This window comes from Corvus brachyrhynchos, unplaced genomic scaffold, assembly GCF_000691975.1.
Source record: "Corvus brachyrhynchos isolate BGI_N302 unplaced genomic scaffold, ASM69197v1 scaffold72, whole genome shotgun sequence".
In the NCBI taxonomy this organism is placed as follows: Eukaryota; Metazoa; Chordata; class Aves; order Passeriformes; family Corvidae; genus Corvus; species Corvus brachyrhynchos.
Genome location: NW_008236763.1, coordinates 2,506,040 through 2,527,817, shown reverse-complemented (window position 1 = coordinate 2,527,817; position 21,778 = coordinate 2,506,040). Strand labels below are relative to the sequence as shown.

The window sequence follows — 21,778 nt, the reverse complement described above, 5'->3', positions numbered from 1 at the left end:
GCCGGGCCGGGGAGCGGGGGCTGCGGGGTGCGGTCGGTGTCCCCCAGCGCTGCCCCGCCTGGCGCTCTGTGCTGGAACAAGGCACAGCGAGAGGCTGGATCCAGGGGCTGGAGGGAGCCAGGGCTTGGTTTGGATCCAGGGGTGGCTTGGTTGAGTCGCTTGGTTGTTTCGGTGCTGGGGTTGGTTGGTGGGATCCGGGAGATTTTTGGGTCCAGGGGTTGTTTGGATCCAGGGTTTGGTGGGTGGGATCCGGGAAATTTTTGGGTCTAGGGATTGGTTGTTTGGGTCCAGGGGTTGTTTGGATTCAGGGGCTGCTTGGTGGGATCCAGGGAATTTCTGGATGCAGGAGTTGGTTGGTGGGATCCTGGAGGTTTTTGGGTGCAGAGCTTTGTTGGTTGAGTCCAGCAGTTGTTTGGATCCAGGGCTTGTTGGTGGCTCCAGGGTTTGGTTATTTGGCTCCAAGGGCTGGTTGGATCCAATGGTTGCTGGTTTTTTTTTTAATTCCTCACTCCACCACTATTCTTTTTTTTTTTCATCCTCCCGCACTCCCCTCTCCGAACTGGGTGGATTCCTGCCCACATCAATAGGAGAGGCGGAGGGGAAAGTATGCAAATCCTGCTTTTTATTTGCTGTTTCTTTATACACACACACACACACACACACACACACACACATTACCTGTGTGCCACCTCCAGCACCCCCCTGTGCCCTGCCAGCATCCAGAGCTGTGCCGATTTTCAAGGAGCAGCTCCTGAGGAAGGCAGGGGTTTGCTTTGGAGGCTGTCGGCTCCAGTCGTTATTAGGATTTCTCTCCCCTCATCCCATTCCCACCAAACGCGATCCCAGTGCCTGACGCGGCGGCGTGTGCGTGATTTCGGTCGGGCTGTTTATTTTTAGGGTCTCCGCGCCTGTTTGCAAGGAATAGTTGTTCCATCGCCATGGCAACGGGGCTGAGTGTACCATAAACATTGTTCAGGAGCTGCTTTTCCAGCTGAAAGGAGACTTCCTTTTCACGATCCGGCTGGGATGGACAGAAAGCGTTTTAACCTGTGCTTTGGGATTATTCCTGCTCTCAACCGGGGATGCTTTTCCTTCCAGCAGAGGGATTGTGCCCGTGGAAGCCAATTTAATCTGCTGTTGGTAAACACTGCCCTCAGCCCATGGTGGTGGCAGATGAGGAGGAAGCGAGTGTAATCTCCTTAGGAGCTTCCAGGAAATCAGTGTTTTTACGGCTTACTCGGGAACAATCCCCAGCAGGGTCACAAACTGATCAAAGGCGTTTTGGTTTTGAAGTTTCCTATCCCCTCTGTGGGTCCTAAACCTTCCCTGCGCTCTCATATCCTGAAAAAAAAAGAGAGGTAAGAAAGGGATAATGCCCATCCAAGTGTGGAAAATCAGGGAAATTGGGTCTGTCCATAAAACTGTCGGTGTTGGGATGTCAGCCATCCCCAGGCAGGGATGGAGGAGCAGAGTGATTGTAGCAGCTGCAGGAATTACATGGAGTGGGCTTTGAAATCCCCTTTTTTTGCCGTTTTCCATCAGGTGAAACATTAAAAGTCAGCCGTGATAACCAAAATCATATTTGATAACAAAAGGGGGGCCCCTTTGTCTCTGCATCAGGATTAAAATATCCCCAAAAAAGCTGTTGGGCTCATCTGCTGCCAGCCTGCGTCCGCAGCCGTGAGTCCCATGGAAATCCTGATGTCATTGTTGTCCTTCATGGTTTGTTCCCGATCCTGGCTAATTCAGAAAGGCAGGGAAGGCCAGAAAATACTGAGGAAAAAAATGGAAAATACGAAGAAAAAATAAATACTTCTTCCTCAGGGCTTAAAAAGCTAAAACAGTTGCTTCCTAACCTCCCAAGTATTTGCTAAAACACCTTAATTTCGTCTCCAGTGACTTAATTTTTGAGCCAGGGAGACAAAATTTATTGCAACATTTGTTTTGGGTTAAGAAAAAGAGAGGCTTGGAGTGGGATTAGGCAATGAAAACTCTGGAGCAGCTCTTATCATGAGGACATCCTTCAGCATTTCCTTCCAAGGAACTTCCTGCCTTGATAACCACAGCTTCTCCTGCACAACAGGCTGATTTTCCTGCCTGGATTGGGAACAACGGTGCAGGGAATGCAGGAGCCAAGGGGAAAACAAGAATTTATTGCAGTTTGGGGTGTTTTTTCCTTATTTTTGCCTGATTTTTGTTAGTTTTGTTAGAGATGGTATGATTTGATTACTCCTTGGAGAGCTGCCAGGGGTTGGAATTTTTTAAGGGAGGTGTAGAATTCTGCATGTCTAGTTTGGATTCCTTGTTCAGTTCCTTTATTTTACACATACAAGAGGCTTTTACCTGACGTTTCACCTGTCTGTGTGCTCTGGAAAAGGACTCAGTTCCTTTCCGTGCTTCCCACCACATCAGGGTATGGAGTTTTGGGCAGCAGGTTTGTGGATTTCTGGGGGGTTTTTTGACGGTATGCTCTTTCTAAAATTAATTAAAATTGATAAAATCCTAAAAGTACCACTTCAGGTGAGTCACAGCCCTGGGAGCTGGAAAAGCTTTTGGGAAAGGTTTATTAGGAATGGGATACTGCTGATGAAATTGTTGCTTGGTTTTATTTTGATAACCACTGAACTGGATACTTCATCAGCTGTATCACACCTGCCACTACAATGAAAGGGATGGGACACCCATTTATTTATTCATTTATTTAATTGGGCAAAGAGAGGGAAAATCCTGCTCAGACTTGGAGGTTTGTAACGTGGGCTTGGGCCTGTGACCTCCAAAAGTCTCCTTCACCCAACTCCGCTGTTTGTTTTCCTGGAACAGCCACCGAGGCCTTGTGTCCCCAGGAATATTGCACAACAGAGCAGGAGTTATTATTGTCTACAGAATTCCTCCTGCTCACACACCGTGGCCTTCCCAAAGTGCTAAAAATCCCTGGGAATGGCTTTGGGAGGTGAAGGCTGAGCAGCTCAGCGCTCGTGTGCTGCAATCCCAGAGCAAGCTCTGCTCTCCTGGAATTTCCTGGAATTGAGGCCTTGATTTGCTCACCTGCACCGTGAGCTCCCCCAAACCTGTTGCTGCCTTTTATTTCAGTTTTTGTTTTGGAGCTGGGAGCTGTTTCTGTGTCTCCCTGAGTTTCCTCTTGTTCGCTGCTGCTTCCCAGGCCACCTTTTGGGGCCGTCCCCTCGCTGTGACACTGGGACAGCTGTCACCGTGCCAGTTCAGCCGTGCTGGGGATGATTTTGCTGCGTGGCTGTGACATCCTTCCTTTCCTCTGGGCCTTTGTTCCTGTGTGGGGGCCTGACAAGGCTTTTTATTCAGCCCATCTGCAGAAGTCATCAGGCTGCAGATGCTGCTGCAACAAATGGAGGTGAAAGATTATTGGAGAGTATTTGGTGTTGAGTCAAAGCACAGGAAATCTGCCAGAAGACCTCGAAGGAGGGGTTTAGGGCAGGCCTAACACCCCACATCCCGCCTTTGCTCCCTTCCCGGGGCGTGGAGAGGGGCTCTTTTGGAGCACAGAGGGTGAATATTTGGATTTATTGTGCCACAGGCAGTGCAGCTGCTGCCCACGGGGGAGACCGTGCCACTTCCTAAACTCCTCGGTGTCAGCCCTTCTTGCACCCTCACATTCCCAGGAAAAGCCGAGCCTCCGGGCTCTGTAATCCCATGGATCGCACCGAGCTGCCAGTGCCACAGGGGAGAAGTCACCGGAAAAGAGACAAATTCCCAAATCCTGGCTTTTCAGGATAAACTCAAGGCTTTGCAAAGCCCAGGCCTCCAGCAGAGCTGCAGCAGCAGGAGGGCCGGCAGAACCCTGCCAGCTCCTGCTGATCTCCGAGGGTCATCCGTAGTCGTCGGAGAAGATCTCAAGACAATAATAGTGCTCTATTTTAGCTCCCTCATTACAAAGCAGAGCTGCCCTCTGCCTCTAGCAACTATTTTTTCCTCCTGCTCACATGGTGCAGGAGGGGAAAGGCTCTTGCCTCTCTGCCTCATTCCCTTTTCCAGTGAGGCCTTTTCCTTTCTCCTCGGGCTCTTAGGAGGAAAAAGAGCCTTCAGCAAAAGGATGTTTTGCAGTGGTGTGTTTGTAATTATTGGTGTGTTCATCGTGGAGGAGAAGCAGTGGGGCTTAGGAGGGCTTTTGTGCTGGTGGGGAGCTGTGAGAGGAGGAGTTGGGGCCTTTTGAGGAAATATGAAACGTTGAAATGCTGTTTACAGATCATCAGAGAACATTTCACCCTCAGTAATGTAGGGTAGGAGTGGGACAGGGGGTTCTTGAGCCACTTCTCATCCCTGTGGTGCCAAAGGAAGGGCTCAGGACAGGCAGCAGCTTCCTCCTGCCCCAGGGGCTGCAGAAAGAAAAACCTTTTCCCCACTTTTGGTGGTTCTCAGGCAAAGAGAAGTGCTCGGCTCACCTGCGCTGGTTTTAATTTTACATCTTGTGTGATGTTTTTTTATATTCTTCTTCTTCCTGAAGAAACAGCATTTTTTTGGATGTATTCTCATGCTGTATCAAAGCAACTTGGGTACTAAAGCTAAATGAGATGTGTTAGTTCATAACACAACATTGTCTCCTAATACACATTGGACTTTCCCAGGTAACAGCTTGCTCCTGGACTCTGAAGGGGTAAAATCCACCTGTGATCCCACTGCTTTGACCAAGGTTGTTTTCTGGCCTTCCCTTTGTATAAAATCTCCAGAAAAACTCCATATTCCCCATTTCTTTGAGGTTTCCATGAGGTTGCACTGCAGGCTCTCCATCATTGCCTGGGGATGAACGCAGTGGATATTTAATAAAGAGGAATATTCATTCTGTTATACCCAGTAAAACCCCTCCAGGAACAATCCCAGAGTACTCTCAGCTCCTGTTCTGTGACAGCCAGGGAATAAGGGAGACCTCTCCACCCTTTTAGTGTTTCTTAGACAAGACTTTTTCAGGCTGGGGCTGTGCAATGTGTCCTCCAAGTGACGGACAGAATCGTGACGTGCCTGAAGCTGCAAATGCCAGAAACATCAGGAGGAACTTGATCAAAATTGCACTCCAGTACAGTCTGTAACTCTGCCCCTGGCAGGAGGATCCTTCCAGCTGGAAAACAGCAGGGTTTGAGCAGCGTGAACTCTTTAACAACTTTGGTAAACGCTCCTCAGAACAACTTAGCTCATCTCTGGGAAAGGTGTTTGTTTTGTTTTTTAATCTCTGGTCTCTTCCATCATTTTGGCCACTCTGCGTGTGCTGTTTTACAGAACTTCGTGCTGCTCTGGCAGCTCTGTGCATCTCCAGCTGCATTCCAGCCCAGCTGTGAGCTGGGCAGCAACGCTTGGCTTTGGTCAGCTTGGGATTAACAGCAAGGTGGGACTGCCTAAAGGGAGGCAGCTTCATGAAAGAACACCAGTTAAATTCTGGGATGAAAGGTGCGTGGATTTTTAGCAGGAGGGGTGAAAAAAAGAAGAGCCTTTGCCACTGTGAAATCCTGTTGCTAATCTGATTTCCACGTTGCATCAGTCAGCGCCGTTTGGTGCAGTGCTCCCGGAGTGCTGGAGATAAACGCAGCGTGGGAATAATCACTCAGCTTCATTTCCCTGCTCTCTCTTAGCACATCTCACTGCTCCTGACAGCTCTGCAGGGTGGCAGAACCAAGTCCTCGTGCTCTCCACGCCACCACGTGTGGCTGCATCATCCCCGTGGATAACGAGGCACAGCCCCGGCGTTCCAGATCTTGGATGTCGGTGGCAAATGGCAACACCAGGCGATCCTGGAGGAGTTTGAAGGTGTTTGCCTGGTCCCTAAATCCTGTATGGATCAGCTGGCACAGCACAGAGCAGTGTGGGAAGAGTCTGGAAGCACAGCCTCCAGTTTCTTCGAGTGCCGAGCAATTAATTTGGGCAAGCAGGGAGCTGTACGTGTGCAGTAATTAACGGGGAAAGCACCTCAGGCCAGCCTAACGAGGGGGTGTGGGTGTCCTTCATTTTGAGATTGTTCCATGTAATTGCAGCAATTTTACCTGGCTGGATCAATGTCACATCAGCGTGTGCCATGAGGCAGGGATTCTGCAGAAGGGCTGGAATGCCATGGGCTGTGCCCAGAAAGGTACCTGCCCCGGGGCACCTCGTTTCCCTGAGAGCCCTGTGTGAGCTGTCAGCTCTAATCCTGTCCCAGGGCTCAGCCTCTCCCGTGGACACAGTTCCCTTCCTTATATAGGGCTGGATAAGTGCTGGGCACTAATGAGATTGAAATAAAAGGCTTTGGGAGCAAAGATGAGCTGGCAGGCCCAGCTGGATCTTAAACTGAGCCCTGTGTGCACAGGGACTTCAACCAACACCAGCCTGGCTCCTGCTCCCTGAGGCTGGGCTTGATGCTTTTGTTTTGGAGCTTGGGAATAGTGTTTTGAGTATCAAGTTCATCCAGATGGAGCCCCTGGACCCCCTTTACTTAGGGGGGAAAATACAGTGATTATGTGTATTTTTAGTGTAATTCACTATTCCAGAGCATTTTTCCTCTGTTTTTATTTCACAGGAAGAAGTTTAAGGTGTGTTAATTAAACAGTTCTGGACTAAGAGAATATATAGGAGATGCTGAATTAATATTTTGTCTAGTTTAATTCACAGTGTATCTTGTACAGAACGATGAGGGTTCCGCTTAAAAATATTTGTGGGAATGCTGTTTGGTGCAGTCAGATATGGTCAAGGTAAAACATTATCTCTGCCTGGTCTGTCCTTGATGAATTTATGCATCTGCAACTTCAGTGCAGGAATCAACTGGCAGATATCGGTTCTAGAAAGTCCCAGCCTAAATCACTGACGTGGGTAAGACATGGCAGGAATTAAGAGCCGAGCAAAGGCAGTATTTGAAATAATTTAAATTTAGTTTTATGTTTACTCTCATAAAAAAAATGGGTGATACCTGGGAAAGAAAGCTTTGAAGGAGAGATTCGGGGTGATTGAGAGGGCTGCTGGTAAAGAGGCAGGAATGGAAACTGAAGGAAAATGGAGCTGATTTTGCTCTGGCATCTTCTTCTTGGAGCTTTGCAGTTCCTCGTTGTGCTGAGTTCTCTCCGAGGTGGGAGCAGGTACGGAAAGGGGGAGGTGAGGGGGTGGTTTGATTCCTACCTGGGTGTACCTGAGCTGTTTCTCACAGAGCAGCACAAGCCAGAGTGGGTGAACATGGAACAACTTAGAAACATTTTTTTGGGGGTAGTGACTCACTGCAACTTACCCAAAGTGACCTGATTTAGTTAAATGAGGCTAAATATAACCCATGTGAAAAGTACTGACATGTGGGAGGAGACGCCGGAGTTGGCACTCAGCCCCTCGGTTCTGCAGGGAACATCTTTCACGACTGGTGACTAATAATTTTTTACTCTTGCTGGCTTTGGAAATAACAATCCCTGCTCCGTTTTCCCCCCCTTGTAGGGAGAGCAGGGAAATGCTCCGGGCTTAACCTGCCTTTGTGAATTGCAGCTCTCTGCTATGGACAGTGCCATCACCCTGTGGCAGTTCCTCCTCCAGCTGCTCCAAGAGCCCCAGAACAAGAATATCATCTGCTGGACCTCCAACGACGGCGAGTTCAAGCTGCTGCAGGCAGAGGAGGTGGCCAGGCTCTGGGGGATCCGCAAGAACAAGCCCAGCATGAACTATGATAAACTCAGCCGGGCGCTGCGCTACTACTACGTGAAGGTAGGGGGGAAATCCTGCTCCAATCCTCATCCCTCTCAGCAGCCTAAGGAGCTTTGTTTGCTCCTGCATTCGCTCCTCCAGGGGAGGGGTGTCACCGCTGTGTCTCTGCCAGGTCGAAGGAAGTTGTGCTGCTTTGTTTAAAGGTGCTGTTTTGGTTTTTAATTTCGTTTATCGGTGTGCTGTTTCCTCCTCGCTGGTTGTTTTGTGAGGTTCTGGTGGCTTTGTGCAAAGTGTTGTCTCGGTGTGTTTGGTGATACAAATCTGTCTCTGGATCCTAATTCCCTTTCCAAAAAGACACACCCTTGCAAGGGTTAAAATCCTCAGCACTCCAGTTAAAGCAATACTGGGAGGGGATGATGATGGAGGGGGTGACTGTTGCACCACTTTCAGCTCTTTTTGCAGCTTTCTCTATGAAGGGGCTTCAAAATAAACATTTTTCAGCCCAAAGTATCTTTATTTTCTCTGTGTGTTCAGAGCTTCACCTTTAGTTTGGCCACTGTTTTCAGCCCAGCAGAGTAAGAAGCTTTTGTTTATCCAACATCTTCAGGTCTCACCTTTGTTTCCCTTTATCCCACGACTTCTCTTGTGTGAGTGGAGCAGATAAAAATAACCCCCAGTTCCTGAGGAGCCTGGAGCAGGTGGGAAGTTGCTGGTGTTCATTGCTGGGTGGCACAAATCTGCCTTGGTGCACTGAGAGATCTCAACAACAATCACGGAATGATAAATAAGGATAATCTCAAGTCCAAAGTGTGTGTGGCATTTCACTGAGGAGGAAAACAAGTTTGACAGATGCAGTTCTGTGGTATTGAAATAGCTGATTAGCCTGCATTCTGCTGACTGGTTCAGCTGCTTATTTTCCTTTATTATCATCTTATTAAGAATAAAGGTGGTTTGATTTGAAGTACGAGCTCTCAATTCTGCAGTCCTGGAGAAACCCTTTAGCAAGTTCTGCTATTCAGTTACCCTTAGTGTACCCAGCTCCTTGTGGATCTTGTACCCAGAGATCCTTGATGGGAATAATGGATATTTTTAATTTAATTTAAGATGTTAAACAGGACTTCTTGGCAGTTTTTAGGCTGGTTTTAGTATGTTTAATGTCAGGTTGAGCTCACCTGTTGCAGTGTTTTGTCTGCCAGCTCTGGGAGCAGAACTGGAACACACAGGGTGTTTTTAAAACAGGAAAAAAAGAACCTTTTTTTTTTTTTTTTTGCTGAAAGATTACAGCCTTTAATTCCTCTGCCTATTTTAGGCAGTGTTTGTAGGAAGAAAATTAATCTGAAGAAGGTCTAAATATACTTTGTCTTCTTCCCCACAGAATATCATTAAGAAGGTGAATGGGAAGAAGTTTGTGTACAAGTTCGTGTCGTACCCGGAGATCCTGAACATGGATCCGCTCGTCGTGGGCCGGATCGAGGGAGACCCCGAAATGCCCGGCTTTGGGGAGGTGACCAGCGCTCCCAAGGACGTGGAAAACTGTGGGAAGGAGAAATCCCAGTCCTGTGCTAAGTCCTCCAGCCGCAACGACTACATCCACTCAGGCCTGTACTCCTCCTTCACCCTCAACTCCCTCAACTCCTCCAGCGTGAAACTCTTCAGGTCCATCAAGATCGAGAACCCGGCCGAGAAGCTGGCGGAGAAGAAACCTCAGGACCCCACCCCCTCTGTCATCAAGTTTGTCACCATGCCCTCCAAAAAGCCTCCCTCCGCCCCCCTGGTCTCCACCACTTCAGCAGTGGCTGTCACTTCCACGGCTTCTGCCACCCCCACCGTGTCCGCCTCGCTTCCCCTGGGCTCGGAGGAGACTCTGCAGACCCTGGAGACGCTCGTCCTGCCCAAGCTGACCGTCCCCGAAGCTCCTCCAGCACCTTTGCCAAACTTGAGCACCAGCTTCACCCCGACCCCCCCCATGTCCTCAGTCTCTCCCACCCTCCAGGTCCCCTCCACGCCCCCCTCGCCGCCCCTGAGCTCCAACCCCGACCTGGACATTGACACGGACATCGAATCCGTGGCTTCCCAGCAGCTGGAGCAGGCCCAGAGCCTCCAGCACCAATCCCCAGAGCCCAAAGAGCAGCAGGATTCAGCTGTGCTGGAGAAGGAATTTGCCAATCACCTCTCCAGATCTAAAAAACCCAAAGGGCTGGAGTTGGCTCCCACTCTGGTCATCACAGGCAGCGATCCAAGTCCTCTGGGCATCCTGAGTCCTTCTCTCCCAACTGCTTCTCTTACTCCAGCACTTTTCTCTCAGGTAACCAAATTCCCTTCCTGGTTTTTTGTTCTTGTTTTTTTTTTTTTTTTTAAACTAACAATAGTGATGAAAACAGCAAGTGGAAAATGAATACTTGATTGCGTGCGGAGGTTTGAAACTCAGGATGTCACTCCCTGGTTGTTGTTTTTTAATCAAACACAAGTTTGAATCACAGTTGGTGTTAATTCACCCCAAAGTGTGCCCAGGTGCTGTTTCAGCCCTGCACACAGGGCTGGCATGTGGAGGCAGAACCCAAACCAGCCCCAGCAGGATCTTTGTAAATTGCCAGGGGGATACTGAATTATTCCAGAAACCCTAAATCCTTCAGCTGGGCCTGAAAATCCTTCAAAAACAGAGACCCACAGAGGTGTCTGTTCAGCTTTTTTCACTCAGTCAGTAGCATTTAGTTAAAGCCAAAGTCTTGTGAGCGAGCAGCAATAAGAGCAGCTGCTTAATTTGGTTGTTATCTTTGTGTGGGAAAGGAGAGCTTTCATGTCTCATGGAAAACTTGGAAGAGAACTGAATCCAGCAGGGCTGTTAAATCATTCTGTATCTGTGTAATCTCTCCCCTGCAATAAATCGGAATTAGAGTGAAACCGTGGGGAAGCTGCTGGTTGAAAACTGAAATGGCTGAAGGCAGGGTGAGGAAAAAAAAACCAACAAAATCCAAGTGGAGTTGTTCTTTTGGCACCCTGGGAAGTGCTTGGCTGGTGAACCTGGAATATTCAGGAGCTGGATGGAAATTCCTTTTGTTGTTGCTGGCATTGTCAGTGGCACCAGGAGCAGGCGTGTACCCACTGTTTTTCCTTTTTGAATCCATAATCCCACTTTTCCAGGTGCTGGATTGGAGGAGGAGCTGCCCTGCTGTGGGTTCCAGCAGGATTTGGGAAAAGAGGGCTTGGATTGCTCAGCGAGGGGAGGGAGGGAGAGCCGGATGGGGCTGGCAGGGAGGAGGAGGAGCAGGAGGAAGGAGGGGATGGGGAGTTCCTGAAATCTGTGGCAGCTGAGGGTGTTGTGGCTGGAATTCCACAGGGAAGGCTGGAATTCCATGGGAAAGGCTCTCACAGCTGCTTTCTCCTGTATTTTCAGACTCCCATCCTGCTGACTCCCAGCCCTCTGCTCTCCAGCATCCACTTCTGGAGCACCCTGAGCCCGGTGGCTCCTCTCAGCCCTGCCAGGTTGCAAGGTGCTAACACCCTCTTCCAGGTGAGTCCCAGGGTTCTTTCTCCAGGGATTTCCAGGGATCAGTTTATCCCAAAAAATCTGCTGTGGAAATAAAACACGAGTTGTTGTTTTCTACCCCCATGTTAGCTTTTGAGAGCGTTAATTTTAGTGTTTGCCTGGTTTTATTTAAGGATATTGTAAATGTTGGTGTTTCAGGAATGTTTGAAGTTAACTGTGGCACAGGCTGCTGGTAGAGAGATTCTTTTTTCTTTTTTAGGTCTGTTCTTCCTGTAAAAATTTCCTCCCTATAACTGTTTTGGTCTGGTTTTTCCTGAATTTTGAATATCTCCACTCTATTGATTGTTCTAATCGTTCCTGCTGTTTTTTTGAAAAAATAATAATAAATCTCACAACTGGTGAGGAGGAAGAGTGCGTGTTTGATCTCTGTGATGATGTGTGGCACAGGTTTTGATGATTTTTATGGAAGAAATCCATAAAATTCACCTCTGTGAGGGTGGGGGAGGCCCTGGCACAGGTTGTCCAGAGAAGCTGTGGCTGCCTCTGAATCCCTGGAAGTGTCCAAGGCCAGGTTTTTTTTACTATATAGGACAAAAATCCCCTGTATTTAAAAAAAAAAACAACCTTCCTTTAGTTGTAATTCTCATGTTTTTCCCTCACCTTCCACTCTGGCACTGGAATTACCACATCTGCTGCCTGGGGTTGCTGAGGCAAAGGGTAAAATTTAATCAATTGAATTCATTTTTACTTAATTTCATTGAAATTAAAGAATTTAATTAAATCTTCTGGGTTGGGACCTGTCATCTCCATGGAGATGAAGGAAATTCCTCATCTGCACCATGAGGATGGGGAATAAACAAGGAGGGCAGAAATGACACTGGATATTTTACCCTGGAAAGAGCTGATAATTAACTGAGGGATGATTTAGACCCTGTTTTCCCCACAACCTGGATTAAATCACTTATTAATGAGGATGTGGGGCAGTGCTCAGCTCAGGGGTCACTGAGACACTGCTTGGCATTAAAAAGTTAATTAAAACTGGCGAGCCAAGAGGATTCTTTGAAGCCTGGGGTGGTTTTGCTTTGTTTTGTTGTTGCGTTTGGGGTTTTTTTTCCCCTCCTTTGTGCACAGATATGGGAGGAGCAGTGAATTAAAAGTGGATTTTTGCCTGATGATTCTTCTTTTGTCTCTTAGTTTCCATCAGTGCTGAACAGTCACGGCCCATTTACCCTGTCTGGACTGGATGGACCCTCCACCCCCGGCCCCTTTTCCCCCGATCTCCAGAAGACATAGCACATGGAATTGCTGGGAAAGGACACAGTGGCAAGCAAGGCAAAGATAGGACACTTCTGTTGAACCACCTTTTTTAAAAACGAGCAGTTTGTAATTCCACAGAGGTTCTCAACGATCGTAGTTGTTGCCATTCCCGAATCAAAAAATGCCTTTTTTTTGCAAAAATCCCCCCCCTTTTTTTGGAAGAACCCAGGTTGGGAATGTATATGCAAACGCCTTAATAGGAGCTGCAGCTCCAGTCTCTTCTCCTCCTTGGTTTGGAAGATTTTCCCCGTGTCCAAAAGGAATTTTGGGTGGTGTTGCAGCACCTGAGTCTGCACTGACTGCAGCAAACAGCACCAGAGGAGGCTTTTCTCTGTGACTCTTGGAAAAAAAACGAAAACAAAACCCTCTGTTCTTCTGCTTCCTGTGCTTGGCAAGGAGAACCCCGAATCCTGATGGAAGCTGGCATTCCAGGAAATGCTTGGGAAAGGGGTGTGTGCTCTCAGCTCCGCCCCGCGGGCACCACAACTCGTGCAGTGACAAAAGCAGCCGGGGCTTTTCTGCTGGCGTTGTCTTTTCTTCTTCTTTTGTTATTTTTTTTCTTTCAGGGAGACATTTTTCCAAGGATTTTATTTCAAATTTGTGTCCAGGACAATTTTGTGGAGCGGTGGCATGGCCCAGCAGCCCCTGGGAGAAGAGGTGGGGCTGGATTTTGGATGCTCCCCTGCCTTCCCTCCCTTTTCCATGAACGGTGGGATGAGCTCCTTTCGCTTCTCACAGAGTTTGAATGCTGGAGTCCAAACATTTCTTGTGCCAGAGACCTCTTCCAGAGCCTGGGACCTCCCTGCTGGATGAGCAGGATGGGGGGGTTTTCCCTGTGCTTTTGGGGGAGGTTGCTGCCTGACCTGGAATTCCAGACCCCAGCGGGGTGAGAACAGCAACGTCCCAGCGTTAATGTCGCTCCTCTTTCCCCACAGTTCTGGAAAAGCTTCCTGCTTTTCCCCACATGGAGAAGCTCCTCTTTTGCCAGCTCTTATCCCAAGTTTTGCAGTGGAGCTGTTGCTTTTTTTTTTTGTTTTTGTTTTTTGGAGGGAGTACTGACCCCAGGTCAGGCTGAGGGAAGGTTCCACGGGGCATCAACCGTGTGGTAAATCTGCTCTCACCTCCTCGGTGTCCTGGATTAACAATGCAGGATTGCTTTCCAGAGCCATTGGAGACGAGATGGAATTTGGAGGTGGATTTTTACACCTCAGGAGGCCTTTTAAGAGAACTGAGGAGTGAAAGGAGTGAGAGGTTCTCCTCTCTCAGCCCCTCAGTCTGGGTGTGTTGGGCCCTGGGTCTGTGTGTCCCTCTCATTTGGGCATCAGATGTCAGGCAGCAACTTCTGGGTTTGAGTTGGGGGTGTCAGAGGATCTTCTCCATAAAATATTCCCAGAAAACAGATGGAGACATCTCTTTCCTTCAGCATCCTCCGAGCTGCCATGAGCAGAGGAAGATTTTTCCCTCTCCAGCACGAGGAGCTGACAGTGTTTGCTGTACATACTGCACCTATTCCATGGATAAGTGGTGAACTCGAGCTTTTCCAGAGTTTTTCCTTTTGCCACTTTTGCAGGCTTGGAATTCCCTTTAAAGCCACAACACCCAAGACTTTTCTTTCCCTGCAGTGATGTTACCTTGCTATAGCTGACACTGAGATACAGAAAAACCACTTTTGTGTGTTCCCGACGTGACACCTGGGACAGGTGGGTGGAACAGAGTCGCTTTTTTGGGCATTGTTCACCTGCCTGGGGGGAAATGGGAGAAAAAGAATATTTCCTTTTTCAGGTGGAGAAGCAGGGAGTGAGCTCATGGAGTGACCTTGTCTCCCTGTTGGGTCCTGGCAGAGGCAAAAATGTTTCACATTTAGACATCAGCAGCTGCAGGAGGAAATTCCTGCGCCAGCAGCTCTTAAAATGTGCAATATTGACCTTTTTTTTTAAAAAAAAATTTATTTTTATTTTTGAAATGCAGAAATGAAGCTGCAGATGATCACGAAGAGCAGGCATCTGGAATTTTTTTTTTTTGGTTTGCATGTTCAGAGCCTGCTCTGGGAAATTTCTATGGCTATGTATAAATAGCAGCACTTTGGTTGGTTTAGGTTGGCCGATTTTACGCCTACCAAATACGTGGACTTTGGAGAGAGCCACATTTGCAGGCTGGGATTCGAATTGAAAATTCATCAATGAGCACTAAAAACTTGCAATTTAATTGCTTCCCTTCCCCCTTGTCCCCCTGTGGAGAAAAGCCAAGTTTAGCTGTTGAAAAGTGAAAATTTGTGCACTTAATTCTTCGTGAACTTTTTATCACTTTGGGCAGAGGGTCAGACCCAAAAAATGCTATTTCTAGGCTCCTGCTGCTCTCCAAGAAGCTTCCCCAAGATTGCTCTGTCACAGCTGGCTGAGACTGAGGTTTTCCTTTGGGCATGCCGAGTTCCTATGGAAGCACAGCCTGGATGGGATGGTTTCCATCAGGTAAAACCCAGCAGGCAGAGCAGGAACGGGATTGCTTTGGCTTCTTAAGGAAAAAATCCGAGTCCACATAGGATGATAACCTCAGGAGGCAGCTGGGAAAGCTCATGGAAAAGGGAGAGGTGGGAGAGGAGCAGCTTTCGCTGCCTTTTCTCCGCTGCAATTTTCAGGTCACTTAAGGGAATATTCCTTGTCTGTGTGCTGCCTCGTCAGCCACATTCACTGACAGGTAACTGCCAGCTTTTCCTCGGATCACATTCCTGGCAGAGCCTCCCTGGGGGCTCGCTTCTGTGAACTGCTGGTTCTGTAGGTCGCTTCAGGAGCAGTTTGTGCAGCTCCTCGCAACTTGTTTTTAATTTAGCATAGGGCAGGTGGGCTTAGAGTAGATTCTGTTTTAGTTCTGTACCGTGGTGATTTTAAAACAAATGAAATAATGCAGCATTACAGAAACTTTTTTCTTAGGTTCTTGTTGCTGGAGTAGCCTTGGTTTTGTGGAATGCTTGGCAATTTTTGCGTCAGTTCTTTCCTGGCTGTCTTGGGTTCCATGGAAGGTCGAAGCATTTGGCACAGAACAAAAGAGTTTGTTAGAGCACAAACAAGAAACCGGTGACAGGGAAATGCAGCCTTGCCTCTCGGAAGAATGTCCAGTGGGATGCTGAATGCTGAGGACAGGGCTCCTTGCAGGGAGAGAGGCCATTCCTCGGGGCTCTGGCAGCGGGGGGTGTTTGTGGGTCACTCCAGGAGCTCTCTCTCCTACATGTCCTGGATGCTCCACTTGTGGGTGAGTTCCTGCATCGCCTTCGTGTTGGCACTGCGGGCAGAGCGCTGCTGCTCGAGCCCGTTGGACCTGTCCACGCCATCCCAGCGGTGCCCAGGCCAGATGTTGAACCTGTTGAGGGGAGGTGCTGGTCCCTTGTACCCGGGTTTCTCTTTTTCCTTCTTCTCCTTGGCCTTCCTTTTCTTGATGAGAGCAGCCATGGGGTCTCCTTGCCTCTCCTGTTCCCTCAGCATTCGATCCAGCTCCTGGTCATCGATGTAACGGGCCAAGGGCTTCTGCATCTCCTTGATTGCATCCTCCACATTCTGCTGCTGCTGCAGCCTCTCCTGTGCCAGCCCTTTTCCCCACCTGGCATATTGCTTTTCTCTCTTGGACTCTGCTTCAGCCTTCAGCCTCTGCTCCAGCTGCTCCTGGGCCAGGTTCCTCTTGCGGCCCAACTTGTCTCGGAACACGGTCTGAGCGTTCCGGGATTCCTCCTCCAGCTGCTTGGTGCTCCTCTCGTGCCTCTGGAGCTCCTGCTTCTCCCTCTGCCGCACATCAGCCGACAGCAACCCAGCTTTGGCCCTGGATGACCTCGTGTGAGCCTTCTTGGGAGATCCCTCAGTGTCCCAGCGATGCAGGGAGTGCTCCGGGGGATTCCGTGACCTGTGCTGGGCCTTCCCAGCGGGCAGAGTCCGTCCTTTCCTTCGGCTCCTTTTCCCACTTGGGGGCCCCGGCTTCTCTCTCTGAGGTGACAAATCCTGACGTTGCCACCGGGGAGGGGATGGCTCAGGGGTGTCGTGACGCTGCTGCTGCCTGGGAGGTGACAGCTCAGGAGTGCCAGGATGTCGTCTCCTGGGAGGGGATGGCTCAGGGGTATCGTGGCGCTGCTGTCTCGGGGCACAGAGCTCCAAGGAGCTGTTGTGTTTCCCTCCCGGGGCCGAGGGCTCGGGGAAATCGTGGCGCTGCCGCCTCATGGCAGACCTGGCAGGTCCCGAAATATCCGAACTCTGCGAATCTTCGTTCTGGTCTCCTAAAAGTTTCCATTTGGAGTTCGTTGGGAATTCCTCCACGAGCTTCACTTCATCAGGGCTTTCATCAATGAACTCTGCCACCACGGGCACGTCTTCTTCATCCTCCTCCACTTCCTCGAGGGCAGCGGCGATGCCGCTCCAGCTCACGTTGTCATCCCTGCTCCGCATCCCGATGGTAGAGCTCACTCAGTAGAGCACAGAACTCTCAATCCCCGGCTTGTGGGTTCGAGCCCCACGCTGAGCACCAAAATTCGTGCTAGTCTGGAAACAAAGCAGCGCAGGAATTAACCCCAGGTGAATTTATCACCAGAGGGTCCAAGCCAGAGCTACAATTTAACAGGAAAGATTAAAATCGAGGCAATGATACAGAAACAGCAGCTTAAACTGACAGAGTCAGCATCCAGCCTGGCACCCTGGTGGGTGTCCCGGTAAATGGTGGCTGCAGTCCCGTTGGAGTGATGGACGTGGCCTTGTTGAAGTGGTGATCCCACAGGAAAGTCTGGGCTGTCCCTGGAGGTCCAGGGGTGCTTCTCGAGCTCTTCTCCTCTGGGAATCCAGTGGAAGAAGTGCCCCGGTGTTCCAGGCCTCGGCTTATATCCAGGTAGGAACGTGCAGTTCCTCCCCTCTGCGTGGGGCGTCTCTCAATGGGATGTTGGAATTCCGTGAGTCATTCCAGGAGATCTGATGGCCCGTTAGCGGAGATGGCCCCACCGAGGGTGTTATCAGGGGTTATCAGGTGTTATCAGGGCTGAGTCACCTTCTCTCACCACCTCAGGGAGGTGGGAATAGAATCCACACTTCGGGTCACACCTTCCATGGAACCCAAGATGCAGCTGCTGGTGGGATTTGGGGCGCATGGAAGCTGAACTCGTGTCTTGCTTCTGGGAATCTTTTTTTCCATGGCCCTGCTGCAGGGTTGGGGAGCTGCTGCCGCTGCCTGCGCCGTGCCTGGCTCCGTTTGGGATCCTGGATTTTCAGGATTCCTGGCAGGAGCAGCCCATGGAAGCAGAAGAGTGGCCTGTGGTTATGGAACCGTCTGTGTTCTGTCCTTCCTGGGAAGGTGATCCTGGTAAGAAGAGGGCGATGCAGGAGATTTGGGGCTTTTTTAGCAGCAGCTTTAGGTTTAGAGCCTTGTTCCAGGCCTGTCCTCAGCGGGGGATGCAATCCCTGTGCCCTGATTTTGACACATTCAAGCTCTGTTTTGCAATAGGTCAGGAAGGGATAAAATTCCTGGAGTTGGACAGTTCCTTGTTTTCACTTGGGGTATCCCAAGGCTTCAGTATCCATGCAATCTCTGGGATAATGGAGTGGTGTGTGCAAACAGAAAGGCGCTGGTTGGGATAATTTCTCCCTCTGATGCATTTTCAAACCTCAGCTGTCTCACAAATGGATCATTTTGGGTTTTTAATGTTCATTCTAAGGGCAGTGAAGCTGCTGAGGTGCAGATCTCCCTTCTCCCCCTTCCCCCAGCCCAGGGAGCTGCATCCCTCTGGGATTCCCTGGGATGGGAATGAAGGGCCCTGATCCCCTCCTGGAGCTTTTCCTCGAGCTGAGATCAGAACCTGCAGCTCTGCCCCTCCCTTGTCTCCCGTGGTTTATTCATTATCTTTTAGTTTCCTTTTTTTGCTCCTGTTTTACAGCAGGTTTTGATGTATTCTGCAATTTAATCTCCATTTTTAAGGCAGATTTGTTTACAGGCATCTCAGTGTTGTATCAAGAGGCTCTCTTGGCATTGTCAGCTCTGGAAATCAACCTCAGCAGTGGGACAGGGAATGTTGTTAAAATCAACAAACTTGACGTTTGAGTTTTGGGTGACAGTTTTGGTCTGTTTCCTTCATCAGTTCTGTGTGAGGAACAGAACCTGGATCTGGAAGAGCAGAAATGGGGGGGGGAAGGGGAAAAAAAAGACCTTTTGGCCTCTGAGGTGGTGGGGATGGGGTTATTTTGTCTTCAAAAATCACAGAGTGGGGTGTTGCCAGCAGCCCCTGGGGTCTCCCACTTGGCAGAGGAGCCCAAAATCCATGAGGATTCACTCAGGAGCTCTCCGGGATGTTTGACGAGGTGTTTATGGCTTGGTTTGGAGTTGATTAAGCAGCAATTAGCAGGGGCGGGGGAGCGTGAGCAGATCTGTGAATGGGGCAGCCTTTGGCCATCCAGGGCAGTGGGATCAGAGCTGGAGCTGCTGGGATCAGAGCTGGCAGGGGAAGACTGGAGGATAAAGTGCAGGGACAGTTCCATGCAGCTCTCCAGGATGTCCCTTTGCCTTGGATCAGCATTTTTGGGCAGGGAATTCCACCGGGAGTGAGTGGTGCTGACCGGGGAGGTGAGAGGTGGCTCTGGACAGCGAAAAATCCTTGGAAATGGAACCAAATCTTCTTCCAGAGCCTGGTTTGAGTCAGGAGGGCACCACAGAGGAGCTACAAAGTCGCAGCAGTGAGGGCAGCGCTGCCCCTTCCTGCGGGAATTCCCTGACGGACTCGGAGCCGTCTCCAGCAGAAAGGTGAAATTTGGGGTTTGGCATCAGTGGATCCTGAAGTGAGGGCTGTTATTCCTGCCTTTATGCCAGGAACAAGCAGGAATCAGGAGAATGTGTTCCCTGCAGATGGTTTTCCTGGCTGACCAGAACCACAGGTGGGCAGGGCCCTGTTTCTGCTTGGATGTTCCAATATTTCCCTGCTGGAATAGCAAAATGTCTGCTTCCTGTGAATTCTTTTGGAACAAAACCACCCTAAAAGCGGCTCAAATTGAATTTTGTTTCCCCCTCCCAAAGAAAGCAGCAAGATTCTGCCTGTGGAGCTGTTCCAGGCCCTGATGAGAAGCACACTCTGAGAGCTGAAATTGTGGTTTTTTAGATTCCTCAGTGTTGAAGCGTGGCTGGAACAGCTCTGCCTGGAGCACACGTGGGTCATGCCTGGTAGGAGGTGTTCCCAAAAATCCATATAAATATCCCCATCCTCCCTCAGAGCAGATTCTGCGCTGTGCAGTCGCCACTTTGAGATGTTTTGCACTCCCCGGTGAGGTTTTTTTGGGGCTTTTTCTTCCCTTTTAGCACTCAAATCAATCCTGCCCCACTGTGAGTTGCCAAAGGTTATTTTTTGACATTGTTGGATGCCACATCTCCTGAAAAAAAAAAAAAAAAGTGTCTTAAACGTGGTTTTGAGTAGTTTTGTGTTTGATGGGCTTGATTTAAAAGACTTCTCTGCTGAGGTTGTGTTGCAGGAGGTTTTCATCTCAAAGCAGGGCTGCAACAGGAGAGTCCTGAGCCTTTGGAAAACAGGGATCTGAGTGGAGACAGCGAGGAGAGGCTGGAGGTGATTCCAGAGCCCATTTCAGCCCTTGAGCAGTCCCTGCAGCAGTGCTGTACCAATAACTGGAAGCTGTTGTTGTTCATTTCTATTTTTATTTTCCTTCTGGGTTATTTTTTCCGTGTTTTTCGGAACACAGGAAGGCTCTGAGGGTGGCCTGTGCATGGTTCCTGGGGTGTGCTGTGTGCTGGGGTGGGGGGTTCCAATATTCCAATCCCTGGCTTTGCTCTGAGTTCCTTGGGATGTGTTGTGGGGTTGGTTTTTTATTTTTCCCTAGCATGTCCTGAACCCTCCAAGCTTTGAAACTGCTTCCTAGAATTCCTAGAATCGTGTTGACTTTTTTGTTGTTGTTGTTTTTATTTTGTTCTGCTGTTGTTCAGTTGCACAGAGTTTTTCTATAGAAAATCTACTTCCGAAACGTTTCGTTCTCTGTGAACAGGGTTGAGATTTATTCCTCGTAGTTTGGAAAAAAAACCCCTAAAATTCCCTTTTCCAACTTGTTTTGTAGCCTGTTGCAGTGTTACCAGATGGCCTTACGTACGTCACAGTGCTTTGTGATGGGTACAGTAGCACATTGAATGCTTATTCCCCTCTGTTTTTAGAGCTGAGAAGTTGATTTGGAAATAATCAAGCTGGGAAAAAAAAAATTTTAAAGGGGGAAATTCTAGGGAAACACAGCGGTTGTGTCCCCTAAAGGAGATCAGGGCAGCTGGAATTAATCTGGGAGTGAGTCCTGGGAGGCCAGAATCCTGGGAATCAGCACAGATCCAGCAGCAGCTGCTCCAAATTCCCTGGGCTGGGCAGTTTCTTGTGTCTTGGAGGGATTTAAATCAATTTTTAGCAACTCCAGCACCCCCACCCAGCTGTGGTGCCGTGTGCCAGCGTTGTCCTGTTCATTCCTGAAGTGCACATCTGTTTTGGGAAGGCAGTTTTGGTGTGGATTCCTTGCTGGAATTTTCAGGCTGAGCTGGGCTCTCGGCAGTTTTTTTTGGGAGCTGGGAGCAGATCCCTCCCTCTGGAACTCTGGGCTGGAGCCACTTTTACCTTCCTGGGGTTTTCAGAACAATCAGTGGTGGAAACTCCCCCGAAAGCAGCAGAGGGGGAACATTTCCAGTGGCTCTTTCCAGAACAGAGTTGCATTTTTCTTTTCTCTATAAATATATATATATATAGTACAAATTCAAGAGGCAAAGTTATGTTGTAGTGAGTGTCTGAAACTTCCTACACTGGAGACTTTTCTGGACAAGACAACTGTAAAAGTCACCCCTTGTTCCAGCCGGGTGACCCTGCCTGGGACAGAATTGCTTCTCAGTCTAACTTTTTATTTTTAAATACCTTATTAAGAGTATCTTAATGCCATTGTGTTAAAAAAAAAATGCTGGTATGTAATGCAAGTACATAAATAGCCAAAGTTTTCAGTAATTGTTCAGTGTTACTAAATTTTGCTTTTATTTAACCTTCCAGGATAACATTTAGGAAGACCTTCAGTGTGTTAAATTATCCTGAAAATGAAAAGTCTGAGCAACTGGATTAGGGCAGGGATGGAGTTGTTTGAGCACATTTCAGGTTTGAATTCAAGTGGGAGGCAAAGTTTTTAAAGATGCAAAACTTCCTTTGCACTGTCCTGACACTTGGAAGTGACAAACGCTGCTTCGGCAGAGGCTCTTTGGGAATTGTTATTCAAACATCGTGAAGGTCTTTCCTGAGAAATCAGGTGACTTTTTTCTATTGCTTCGATTTTTGTGCAAAAAAAAAAAAAAACCAACAAAAAACCAGACAAAAAAAACCAAAACAAACCA

The 21,778-nt window shown here is 48.9% G+C and overlaps 3 protein-coding genes across 5 annotated transcripts in view; 2 read left to right on the top strand and 1 right to left on the bottom strand.

Annotated features, from left to right (window-relative positions):
• LOC103625399 (Krueppel-like factor 15) overlaps positions 1–4,296 on the top strand; it is an 18,727-nt gene extending 14,431 nt beyond the window's left edge. The window contains exons 4-5 of the mRNA XM_017727264.1: positions 2,093–2,097; positions 4,285–4,296. The gene's annotated coding sequence lies outside the window, so the exon portion shown is untranslated. The remainder of the gene's footprint in view (positions 1–2,092; positions 2,098–4,284) is intronic.
• ELK4 (ELK4, ETS transcription factor) overlaps positions 1–21,778 on the top strand; it is a 26,521-nt gene extending 4,743 nt beyond the window's left edge. The window contains exons 1-5 of one of the 3 annotated variants that reach the window (XM_017727263.1): positions 4,152–5,412; positions 7,459–7,674; positions 8,990–9,919; positions 11,009–11,125; positions 12,296–21,778. In XM_017727263.1, coding sequence (XP_017582752.1) covers positions 7,468–7,674; positions 8,990–9,919; positions 11,009–11,125; positions 12,296–12,394 — 1,353 coding nt within the window. In that variant the 5' untranslated portion in view covers positions 4,152–5,412; positions 7,459–7,467 and the 3' untranslated portion in view covers positions 12,395–21,778. Of the gene's footprint in view, positions 1–4,151; positions 5,413–7,122; positions 7,340–7,458; positions 7,675–8,989; positions 9,920–11,008; positions 11,126–12,295 lie in introns of those variants that run through there. The other 2 variants (XM_008644740.2, XM_017727262.1) reach the window with 2 other exon arrangements.
• On the bottom strand, positions 15,614–16,842 carry LOC103625398 (BUD13 homolog). The gene has a single exon (XM_017727165.1). It carries the CDS (start codon positions 16,840–16,842, stop codon positions 15,637–15,639), a length of 1,206 nt encoding a protein of 401 aa, XP_017582654.1. The 3' UTR covers positions 15,614–15,636.